Below are 12813 nucleotides of genomic sequence, written 5' to 3'. Positions count from 1 at the left end.
GAAATTTGGTGAGCCAGCCAGGATTATACAGTGGTAAATAAAAGACGTGAACGACAGCGGAAGTAGGCCTACATATGCACAGTTGTAGTGGTGGCAAAATATTATAGATATTACAATCACGTTTGTAACTATGTGGATTTATTTTGATAAATGGATAGAGAGAGTTGAGAGACGTGGGCTAAAAGATATGATCTACTAGAGGTTTTTAAACAACAATAACAACCAGAATTAGAGAGAGAACAGTGTAGGCAGATAAGAGAGGAATAAAGAGTAAAATAAGAAAAGGAAAGAGAAATGATAAAAGAAGAAAACGAGAAACTGGAAATAGAGAGATTAAGAGCACTGACTGAGATCGCCAAGCTCACCCAACAGAAAGAGGATGGACTCAAGAATTACGATGGAGTCAGAGCCAGCCAATCCAAGCTGCCCAATTTTGATTATCAGAAAGATGACATGGATGTTTCCTGGAGAGATATGAAAGTCAAAGTCAAAACTGGGACAAAGACAACTGGGCAGTCTGTCTCAACCCACTTCTCCTAGGAAAAGGCCTACAAGTGTATGTAGGCATGATGTTAGAAGATGAAATGGAATATGAGAAGTTAAAAGTGGCCTTATAGAAATGTTGTGAACTTACCAAAGAAGGTTTTCATTGGACGTTCAGAGAAGTCAAACCTGACACTGGAGAAACTGTATTTCAGTTTGTGGCACATCTATGGCTATACTTCACAAAATGGACTGGCAGATCTGCTATTACATGAACAGTTCATGATCACGTGCTCAAATGACATGCCACTGTTCCTGAAGGAGAGAGCACCAAAAGAAATGAACGAGATGATCAAGTTTGCAGAACAGTATATGGAAGCCCATAGAGGGAGTATAACTGGCAAGTACAAGAATAACCAGTTAAAGCTGAAATCAGGGGTGGCTGACTAGAAAAAGGATACCACCAAAGGTGACAAGAACTCAATGGGTAAAAGGGGAGAAGAGATGCTCTACTTGTTATAAAATGGGGCATATTGCAAATGAATGCAAGTCTGTTATCAAAAAGCAACAGAAGAAATTTCAATATAAAGTAGCTGGAGCTACCTACAAAGATGGTGTTGGTGAGAAACAAGAAAAGAGTGACTATCAACATGGATGCTGCTGGCAGAAGAAACAGAATAAAGATAACCTTTTAGATTCACCACAAAAAGGAATAGCTATTTCCATGATTAAACAGTGCACGACTGATAGTCAGCTTAAGTTAGCAAATGGATCAACAGTGCCAGTAGTGATTGAAGCATGTGACAAATATTGAGAAGTGCCAACAAACCACAACATGCCAGTAGGTGAAGGCTATGTCGGGGACAAGAAAGTAAAAGTAAGAGACACTGGGTGCAGCAGTGCAGCATTGAGAACCAGTCTAGTATCTGATGATCAGATGATGATGGACAAGCTATGTCTGTGTGTGCTGATTTATAAGACAATAAGAATGTTTCTCATAGCAAAAATAAAGGTGAGTACTCCATACTACGTGAAAAGTCTTGAAGCCATGTGTATGAAGGTATCAATCTACGACTTGGTAATAGGAAACATACCAGGTAGTAGAAGTTTGGGGGAACCAAACAGAAAGGAGATTGATGAGGCATCTGCAGCCACCACAAAGGCTCAAGGGAAGAAGAACAAGCAAAACATCAAGCCCCTTCAAATCTCGAAAAGTGACATCCCGAATGTAGGCCTATGGGAACTGAAGGAAGCACAGAAGAAAGACCTTTCACTGCAGGAACTTAGGAAAGTGCCTGAGAGAAAGTCGAGCACAAGACAAAAGGGAAAGAGACTTACAAAATAGACGGCCAGTAAGCAGTACTGTACTAGATCTATCAAAGCAGTTCAAGTGGGGAAGTTGAACACATCAAAGGCAGTCAGAAGCACGTCTATAACAAGAAAGCCAAGGATGGACGTTTCAATGTCGGACAGAAGGTCTTGCTTCTGCTACCTACAGACAACAACAAGCTCACCCTGCAGTAGAAAGGACCCCTTGAAGTGCAAGAAGTTATCACTAGAATGGACTATAGAGTGAAAGTAGACGCGAGGACCGAGATCTACCACACCAATCTGTTGAAGAGATACTTCGATGAGGAAGAAGACCTAACAACTGCAGTTGTAGAAGCACAGGTGGACATGGCAGAAGTGGCTGTCATAGAAGCAGAATCTTAAGGTAGTGACTTTGTTATAGAAGATAAAGACCTACTAGGCCTAAGACCATTGGATGGAGATGAGACATACAAAGACGTCATCTTAAGTGAAGAACTGACTTGTAACAGAAGAAAGAGCTACAAGATCTACTGTGTCAGTATTCAGATGTCTTCACATATAGACCAGGCAAGATAGACCTTGTGCAGCACAAAATCGAGATCACGACAGGGGATCCAGTCAAAGTGAAGTCCTACCAGATGCCCTATGTGATGAGAGACCTGATCGAGCAGGAAGTTGAGGCAAGGTTAGAAGCTGGAATCACTGAGCCTTCAAATTCAGCCTACTATTCATGAGTGTTAATCATAAAGAAAAAGAGTTGGCTCAAACAGCATCTGAATAGACTTCTGGAGACTGAAATTATGGCCAATCTAGAGGCTATCGTGGCGAAACTAGATGGAGCCAAGTTATTTTCAAAGATCGACCTCAGTAAAAGTTATTGACAGATCCCGATGGAGACTGGATCTGAAGAGAAGACAACCTTTGTGACACCAGACGGATGTTACCAGTTTAGGAGAATGCCATCTGGGTTAATCAACTCAGCAGCAACATTCAACCGCATCAAGCATTATGTGGGTGACATTCTGACACACAGTTAGATGGGAAGACTGCCTGAAGAAACTTAGAAAGCCGTTCAGGTGAGAGAGGACAGCAGGTCTGACCATCAGACCATCTATGTGCTACATTGTCGATTCTATTCTAGACTTTGATGGACACAAGGTGGGCGACCAACAGATTGCTATGGAAGAAAAGAAGCTAACTCACATACAAGATGCAACAGCTTCACTGACCAAACAGCATGTCAGACCCTTTCTGGGGTTAGCAGGATACTACAGAAAGTTCATCCCAAACTATGTTGAAGGTGCTGCACCACTGACTGATCTGACCAAGAAAGGCATACTCAACAAGGTATAGTTGGAACGATCAGAGCAAATAGCCTTCCATAAGTTAAAGAACATGTTGAGTAGTTTGCCAAGCCTTAGAATAGTAGACTTCAACAAACCATTCATCATTCATGCCTCAGACATTGGAATTAGAGCGATACTCCTATAAGAATATGAAGACAGATTCTTTACAGTAATGTGCAAAAGTAAAAAGTTGTTGAGTAGTGAAAAGAACTACTCTGTGATCGAAAGAGAGTGTCTGGTTATCATATTTGCCATCCAGAACTACCTCTATGGGAAGTAGTTCATCATCCAGACAGACCATCAGCCCCTTGCATACATCCAGAGGTGCGAAATAGACAGAGCGAGGATCATGAGGTGGGCATTGTATCTCCAGAACTATCAGTTCCACATTGAAGCTATCAAGGAGACTGCAAATATCAGTGCAGACTATATGAGTTGACTTTGTGCATGAACTGAGAACAGTCTTTGTATATTGTAAATATTTTCTTGAAGAGGGCTTATTGTTGGACATACAAGACTATTTAGTTTAAGAGTTATTATTTAGTTTATTTAGTGATTTAATATTTAATGATTATTTAGTTTTTATAGCAAGAGTGTTAAAAGTTAATCATTTTAAAAGTGATAGTCATGACAATTTTCGTTATGTAACTCTGTATGAGTCGTACGTTGTGAACGTAGTTTAATTGTTGTACTAGGCTTTTGTAATATTGTTGACGTGGTCTTACTCGAAGCTTTTAAGATTCTTCTCGTTGTGTGTAATATTGTTGTTACTAGAGGGCTGGATATTTCTAAATATTTCTGTCACGTGTAATAAATACGTGCAAATAGTAAGTGAAAGCAAGTTAAGTTAGTCAAAGTGAAATTAAACTGTATGCCAGTTTAGCCATAACCGGCGATTTCTAAGGTGAGTTTACAGCTTATATTGTAATAACAGAGATAGAGGAGAATAATTTGTCTTGTCAAAGGGTGTCCTAAAGTAATTGAACCCGCCTCTGTGGACTTTGACGAAACAGAGACAATTATTTAAAGTTCAGGATACAATTGTGATAACAAATAGTGTGACGAATTTTGTACATACTTTTGACTTGTTTTGAATATATTATTTTGAAACAAGTGGATTGTGGGCTGTCCATTTACTGTGAAAATTTATCGCCAACAAGTCACAGATACCTACTGTAAAGAATCCGGCCTTATATAACCTGACAACTCCACTTGTTCAGAAGTCAACTTTAGGTAATATGGCCCCTCAATCCACTTCCAAATGAATTAAATTTCAGCAGTTGTCATCTTCTTATAGTAATATGCCATGATGTAAATACCTACATAGCTAAAGAAGTATTTATTCAAAAATTAAATATTAAATGCAGTTGCTTCGATCTAAAATTATATTAACACAGGATAAGTTGGATTTCTGATCTTCTTCCACATAAGTTAAAATTCAACTTCTTATACCTAACTTGTAACGTAATGTCGAAGTGGTTCAAGGAATATTTATCCCTAGAAGAAAAGATAACTCCAGTTATTGAAATTCAATTTCTGTTAATAACCTGGATAATTGAACCCTAATATTCCACACACACACACCAAAAATAGTTAAAACAAAATAAAATGAAAATTTTGATTGTTCAAACTAAATCTGATATTAACTCACGGTAACGTGAGCCTCTAATCCCCATCCAATTATGTTTAATGGCTTAATAACAATTGGTGAAATACTTTCTCGTAAAGAAAAATTTGTTCAGTTAATTTGCAGTGAAGCCACCTTATTTAGAGCGAATAATATTTTTTGTTTTTATAGAAATGTGTACTAATTTTTTAAATGAAGTATGTTTAAAAATTCAATTATTGTATTAGAAAAACATCAGAATCCATTTCTTAAAAAACTAAGCCCATATGACTGCTTTATTTGTATTTTCATTCTGAACAACATAAGCTAAACAACCTGGTCAGACATACAAAGGTTCAGGCAAAGCCAACCCTAATCTATAACTGCTGATCAGATAAAGGGCAACCATTCAGCAGCACTTGACGCCTACGCGGCTATTGTTATTATACTTTTTGGTGTTATTTTCTAGTTGTATCACAGCGGTAAATTAGAATTATTTTTTTATAAATGAGGATTATTTGTTTTAACCTCAATTTGTTTAAATTCTATTTGTATGCTTTGCAAAGATATAAACACATGAAAGAAGCAGATGTGTTTTAGTATAAAGCGCTATAATTATTTTGTATTTGTTGTTTGATTAGTTAAGTAAACAATGAATTTACCCATCAGAGTGACGCTATATGTATTTATGAATATTCTATACCATTATGTAGTCCAAAATGGGTAGACCAGTGTAACAACAGTTAGAAGCTACTACAAAATAACAACTTCAAAATCAATTAATACACAGACTAGCTTTGTAAATTGAATGATCCATGTTACCAGTTTTGTTTGTTTGCCACTTCCAATTGTATGTATGTGGATGGGTATTAGAGCTATTAAAAGTCTGATACAAAAAGTTTATGCTTCCTGAATTTCAAATCATTTGGATGAGGATTAAGAGCTAAAGTCGCCCTGGGTTAATGAAAAATTGAGTTCTGAAAAAGTGAATATTTAATTTTGGAGTAAACATTCCTTGAGACCTTACATATTGATAACTAGTAGTTTGACATGTGCAGAGTTTTGGTTCATTTGTGTGAGAGGTTAGGATTTTAAATTAACTCAAGTTGGTAACAAGTTAAGTTCTTTGGGATAAGAATTCCTTTTGACACTTAGGTATTACAGCCGTTACTAGTCTGCTATAATAAGGTAAGATGATGAATATCAGTTTATTTGAATGGTCTTAGGGGTTTATATTATCAAAAATAATAAAAAAACTGACTTCTGTCAACCGAAGTTAGCACTAAACTTGGAGTAGATAATTCTCGCGTCATTTAAGTATTACGTACTTTTATGGACTCTTATAAATCCATGCTGGGGTTTAATTCTTTTTCAATAGCATTACAGCTTAAGTTTATAGACTGTTAACAGAAATTGACATTTGAATTTCCAGGGTTATTAATAGAAAAAAAATATTCATTTACATATTAATAAAACCTGGTGTTGTTATTTTGTTTCAATAATTTCTTTTCAAACAATGGAATAAAAGTAGAACATTTTTCAATAATAATTTACTATCGTAGAAATGATTTAAGAATAATATTTGGGAGATAAACTAAGTGTTCTAGTTGTTACAAAGAACCGATGTGATGAAGTAACCTGGGGTTTTTAAACATTTTCTTATATACATATATATAAGTAAATATCAAAGTTCTTCTGTATACAATGAAACATAGGGAAAACATAAAAGATATTTGACATTGAAAATTTGTCCGTGGTATCAGCATTATCTAATGTTACTTTCCAGTCAGAACATGCTTTTCATGTCCCTCAGGTGATAGTCATTACAGTGAAATGTTTTGTTGTGAGATGTTATAAAAAGTACATTTATAACTATTAACATAGTTCTAGCAATTTCATTAGATAATTTGGAGGTATTTTTTACTAAACAAATTATTGTCCTGTATCTCATTCGTTTTAGGAAAACGTAACACAACACACGAGAAAAAACAATTTAAATGTTTAAATGTTAACATTTAATTTGCATACGTTATTATTTTTTACATTTCTTTTCAAAAAATGCCTCTCATGAGTTGTTTATTAAGAACAATGTAGATATATATACCAAGGACGCTATAATCACCAAGTTTATATCTTATGAGACCTTCGAGAATAATATTAGGCTTTTCAGAAATTCAACTTTGGCGAAACACTGTCAGCTGTAATACAAACACCAGACAACTGAAGGCCAGAATTGAATCGTTACAATTATGAATATGTTTATTTGTTTTTCATATGGCAGCATTTAACTCTACAAAAATCAACAAAAAACATGAGTACATAGAATAAAAAAGTTTCCCTTGCAAAGCGTTATCAGACTTTTGGTGGCTCGGCGGTACGTTTGATGGCTTATAACGCTAAATTCGAGGCTCTATACCTACGATGGGTATATCGCAAACTACTCATTGTGTATCTTTGTGCTTAATATCAAACAGACAGACGGAGCTATCCAGATGTCGCGTATCTGATGTTAACTGGTGAAAAATAACCGAAATATATATATACATATATTCAATCAATATCCCACCATATGGAATCTGAAATACAATTGATAGTTACTTCATTCCGAAACCACGCAAGCAGAAACAAGATTGGGTGTAAATTATAGAGCATGATATCTGTTATTGACTTTTACCAGTCAATAAGGGGTACATTTTTCTTGTAATATAATTCATGCTATTTGGCAGTAGTCTACAAATTAAATTGGCATTCAAAAAATGATACAATATAAAGATATTTCAATCTTACATAGTATAAGAAATGACATATTATAAAGAAAACCTCCTGTTAGGATTACTATGAGATCTTAAACAATTGGTTAGCACTTTTTCTCACCTTTCGTTGTATTTCACATTAATCGTGTAAGTATTTGAAGCTAGTACCCAAGTTTAAGCTCCTTTGTCAAATCCTAGCCGTACTTACACACAGACTGGTAGAGAAAACGTGGTAGAATTCGTGACCAAGATCGAGAATTTCGTGTATATTTCCTTCTTAAAGTTTAGACGTCATTCTTAACTACAGAGTGAATAACTTCAAAGTGTTACCTAGCTAGGTGCTGAGCACTGAATGTGCTTTTTTTTTTAATGCTAGTATACAAATTTTGGGATTCCTTTTTAAACCGAGATTTACGATACTATACATTGGATTGATTGATTTTTCTTTATTCCAGAAACGGGTTTATTACAGAAAAAGCAACAGTGAAATAAAATTTGATAAATTAACTTAAATTTTCTGCTATTTCCCAAAACTCATAATGCAAACTATGTCACATGTTTTAAAAGTAGTTTTACAAAAACTCTGCACAGATGTTCGGTAATAGCTATTTAAAAAAAAAGTGATTTCTCTTGCTGAACTTGTCACGACAATTGATTAACGACAAGTTTCTGACATACAGAAAAACTGTATTAAATTAATAGACTATTGTTATTGAAACTGTGAACCTGATTATGAAGATACATAAGATATTTTAGTATTAAAGCTCTCATTACAATTAGTTTTCTTAAACACAGTACATTTGCTCTTTGGCAACTCCAGTTTGTTGTAGAAGTTCCAATTTTACAAGTATTTTGTTTAAAACAACAAATCTGCATTCTTAAACCTCCAAAGTTTTCCAAGACAATTATTATTATTCCGAATAATACAGTGCGTTTAAAAGATACTACATTTGACAAATCGCTAAAAACATGTTTGGTATCAGAGAACTCTGCATAGTTCATCACAGCTATCCGACGATATGGAGTAAGTATTCTAAGCAAGAAATCCTAGTCTGCCGCCATGTTTTCTACAGAACATAAACTGTACAAAGATGAAGAGTGAAGTACCGTCAGGTTTACACAGCAGATCATACTTTAAAGTATCATTCTTCTGTATAGCGTTTGTACAATTAGAAACACATTTATATGCATAAAGGAAACACTTCGACAGTTTATGTCCAACATTATTCCTTTTTCTTCTCATTTGAGTTTATACTTGTCTCTCTAGTCTTTGTTATGTGTTTATGTTATAGTTTTAAAAAGCTGAGTTTAATAAGGGTTTTTTTTTCTCTCTCAAACGAGTTTAGAATTACACGAAATAGAAGAATAAGACACATATTTAACTTTGAATATTAAAGTTGAACTATTCGACGAATTGGTATAAAAATGTTACTTTTCACTAGGTTAAACCGGAAGTAATATAACGGAATATTTCTCAGAAAACTGCTCTGGAATTCAGTTAGTCAATTCATGTAAAGTTTTCTGTTTAAATGTATATTAATTCACTTAGTAAATATTTAATCAAGTCATCAAATTCTGTCCTTAGTAGAAACTATGAATGACTTTTTTTTTAAACTTTATTAGTTACATTTTAAAATCAAAACTAAGATATGAAATATTATCAACTGGAAATTTTTGATAAATTATATTTCATACTTTTAACGTGAGTAATTTATGTTTATAAAAATGAATACTCAACCCTTTAACGCATTAGCCACCACCGCAGAATAGAACAAGGTTTCAAAAACATAAATGAAAGTGTGTGTGTGTGTATGTGGGAAACACCACTTCGATTTGAAAATTAAATTTATGGTTTTAATGTCGACATTTTCACCTGTAATAAAAGAAGCGTATCTTAAAAACATGAGTCAAGAGACCCGTACATGTATATCTACAAGTGTATCTTAAAAACATGCGTCAAGACCCGCAGAGACAAATGTATCTTAAAAGCATGCGTCAAAAGATCCGTACATGTATATAGACAAGTATATCTTAAAAGCATGCTTCAAAAACATGTACATGTATACAGACAAGTATATCTTAAAAGCATGCGTCAAAAGACCCGTCATGTATATAGACGAGTTAATCTTAAAAGCATGCGTCAAAAGATCCGTACATATATATATATAGATGTGGCGCAGAAGATATGTGTTTGCCAGCTAGAAATAAAAACTGTTTAATGCTAAAAGTGAAATGATTGCGAATTATAGTAAGACACAAACTAAAAATAAATATTTTCTCGACCCCTGTCTCTCTCTCTCTCTCTACTGCCAGCGTCTAATGGTGTAATATTAGATTACTCTTCTCTAAACTATTTGCACGCAATATTTATGTGTGGTAAAGCAAATCTTACTTTTGCTCATCCCTACTTGTGGATTACCATAATCTCTATTTATATATTTTACTGATGCCCATAGTAATATTTATGTGTGGGAACGCAAATCTTACATTTGCTCATCCCTACTTGTGGATTACAATAATCTATATTTATATATTTTACTGATGTCCATAGCTTTAAATTATTAGTTTTTCAGTGGTTGGTCTTATCATTCAGTATATTTCCTTTCCAGTCCAACTTGAAACAGCTTTTACTAAATCTAACTTTTTTGTTTTCAACATGATTTTAATGTCAACAAACTACCGATTCGAGAGCTATGAAGGATCAACTGTGATATTTTGGTATTATATTCTCATTCAATTTGAAATAAAAGCTGTATTGAAATATGGACGTAAATGCAAAATCAAGCGTAAGGCTTCTCTTTTATCAACAAAGAACACGTCAGGTGACGTATTCCCGCGTGCTCTGAATCTCGTGCTCTGCGCGCGGCTCTTGTCAATCGCCCACAGCTGTCAACAGCGCGTCCACCGTCACAAATCAGACCATATGGTTCAGGAAATTTATGATAAGCTTTCAAATTAAATGTAGCCTTTGATTACTGGCGAGGCCTTGCGCAGTTTCTAGCCACAACAAGTTGCTTATATATGTAAATAAATTACGGAATTCCAAACTCAAATTATAACTTTAACAAAGGAAGGGATAGCCTTTGTAAACGGTATCTTTTGGAAAGAAGGTGAAAGAGTGGCTTACCTTTGTGCATGCCTGTATATTTGTCTTTTAACACAGTCAACTCATAGATCTTTCCAAACTGCTCGAACAATGGTCTAAGATCTTTCTCGTCAAGATTTCGAGGAATCTGTCCAATGAATAATTTAATAGCATCATGATCTTTAGTAATCATTGATGAGTCGTTATAAATTTGGGGGCCTTTATGATGAGCGCCCGTGTCCAATACTCCGTTTGATAGCGTAGCCATGTTCAACACCACGCACACTGCCTTCTGAGGTGAGGCGCGCGCCCTATCCGCGCTCCGTTGCGCATGCTCAGTTCCACGAGATTGTTCATACTGCCAGCTGCTCTCTCGCTCCGGTTGGGGTGATTGGCTTTGCACGAACGGCGGGGTCGCGTGTTTGTTTTCTTTGTTGACCGGGTCAGGCTTAGAAAACAGCGCGTCTGTCTAACAAACTACGGAAGATAAGAGTTTCATCAAACATTTCGATCACTTATACAAGTTTGAATATTATAGCACAGTGTTCTTATCGCTTGCAAGACACTTAATCATAATAAATGAGCAAGTTTACAGTTTCCTAAAGCCTTTTTCTTTCTTTATTTAACGGAGTCCTACATTACTGAAAGACGTCGATATTAACCAGATATGGATTGTATATATATCAAGCATTCCAGCACCTTTAAACATTAAAATGATTCATTATTTTGTCTTTCATCATAGTCTAAATACAAACTAAATTGATTATTTACAAGTTATTTTAGTGTTTAGAAAGACACTGAGTCATAACTTTTATGTTGTATGAAATAGAATTAGACCCAATGTTATGGCAGTAAATCATGTAAACATTACTAAAAGGTTAAAAAAATCATTTCTATACACACACAATATTTTTTTTTTTTACATTTCTTATTCTTATACGTTTTCGTCACTCTTTACGTTCCATCAATCTTTCTATGAATATATGTTTTTGGTACACAAACTACTTCTACAGACATTTTGCTTCAAAGAAGTATCAAAGTAATGAAGGATATGAGACTCGTAACAGTATTTATTATATGTGTTCTATCTTTAAGTTACATTTTACCAAAAATCTTTGTTCAATAAATATTGTTATTAACTCAATAAAAGAAAAAATATACAAAAAAAGACTGACAGATTCCTAACAGTTCTCATGTTATCGTGCATACAATTGAAGGAGGTCCCATACTGTCAGTACGAAGTGGGTCATATGGACCCATCTTGGAACTGTGAAACTATACATACCTAACTATGAATTTCTATATATATCTTCGCAAAGTTGTCAGACTTTTAGTAACTATTATAAGTCTGTTGTACATAAAAAGTTAGGTTTTGATAAAGTATTTCTTCTAAAGATTTGTTTGCAAATTTCTGAATCATTTAAAGATTTTCATGCTAAGGAAAAAATAATTCTTTTCGTCTAATACTTATTATATTTCATTTGTATAACCTCTTGAAGCACTTAAATGAATATCACCACATTAAACGCATCGCCCATCTCTAACTCCTTTGAAATACACATTGTTTTCAACCAAGTTCGACTTTGTCAGAATTTAAGAACAACAGGAACTACGACACTTTCGCGTTTTGAAGAAGATGTGCACTGAATGGTTTCATGTCAACTAACGATGAGTACATGTACATACTAATGAACAACCATGTGTCATACTCTTAAAACGTCATAAAAATCACGAGTATATATTTTTAAAACATAATAAACAACCACGAATTATACATTTAAAATATCACGAATAACAATGCGTCATATTCTAAAATATCATAAACAACCATGAGTCATACATTGAAAATATCATAAACAACCATGAGTCATACATTTAAAATATCATAAACAACCAGGAATCATATCTTTATAATTTTATGAGCAAGCATAAGTAGAAACTTTTAAAATACCATAAAAAAGGATGACTCGTGCTCTTTATAACATTATGAAAAACCATGAATACGTGCACTTAGAGCACCATAAAAATCAATAGCTCACACTCATTAGAAAAGTATGAAAAACCATGAATACATACACTCAGAGCACCATGAAAATCAATAGCTCACACTCATTAGAAAAGTATGAAAAACCATGAATACATGCACTCAGACCACCATAAAAAAGATGACTCATGCTAAACGTTTTCTCTGTCCTAGAACTTGTAGAATTATAATTACATTCTCAACGA

The 12813-nt window shown here is 34.4% G+C and overlaps 1 protein-coding gene across 3 annotated transcripts in view; it reads right to left on the bottom strand.

Annotated features, from left to right (window-relative positions):
• The window catches only part of LOC106467559 (CUGBP Elav-like family member 4), a 477292-nt gene extending 466456 nt beyond the window's left edge, over positions 1–10836 (bottom strand). For 2 of the 3 annotated variants that reach the window (XR_002612565.1, XM_022396447.1), the window contains exon 1: positions 10627–10836. Coding sequence is in view for 2 of the 3 variants with exons in the window: in XM_022396447.1 (XP_022252155.1) it covers positions 10627–10777 (151 nt within the window). In the remaining variant the exon portion in view is untranslated. The remainder of the gene's footprint in view (positions 1–10626) is intronic. The other variant, XM_022396438.1, reaches the window with a different exon arrangement.
• Positions 10837–12813: the final 1977 nt, after the last annotated feature.

The sequence above is a fragment of the Limulus polyphemus genome, unplaced genomic scaffold (assembly GCF_000517525.1).
Source record: "Limulus polyphemus unplaced genomic scaffold, Limulus_polyphemus-2.1.2 Scaffold81, whole genome shotgun sequence".
NCBI classification, from domain to species: domain Eukaryota; kingdom Metazoa; phylum Arthropoda; class Merostomata; order Xiphosura; family Limulidae; genus Limulus; species Limulus polyphemus.
This window is presented reverse-complemented; position numbering and strand designations above follow the sequence as displayed.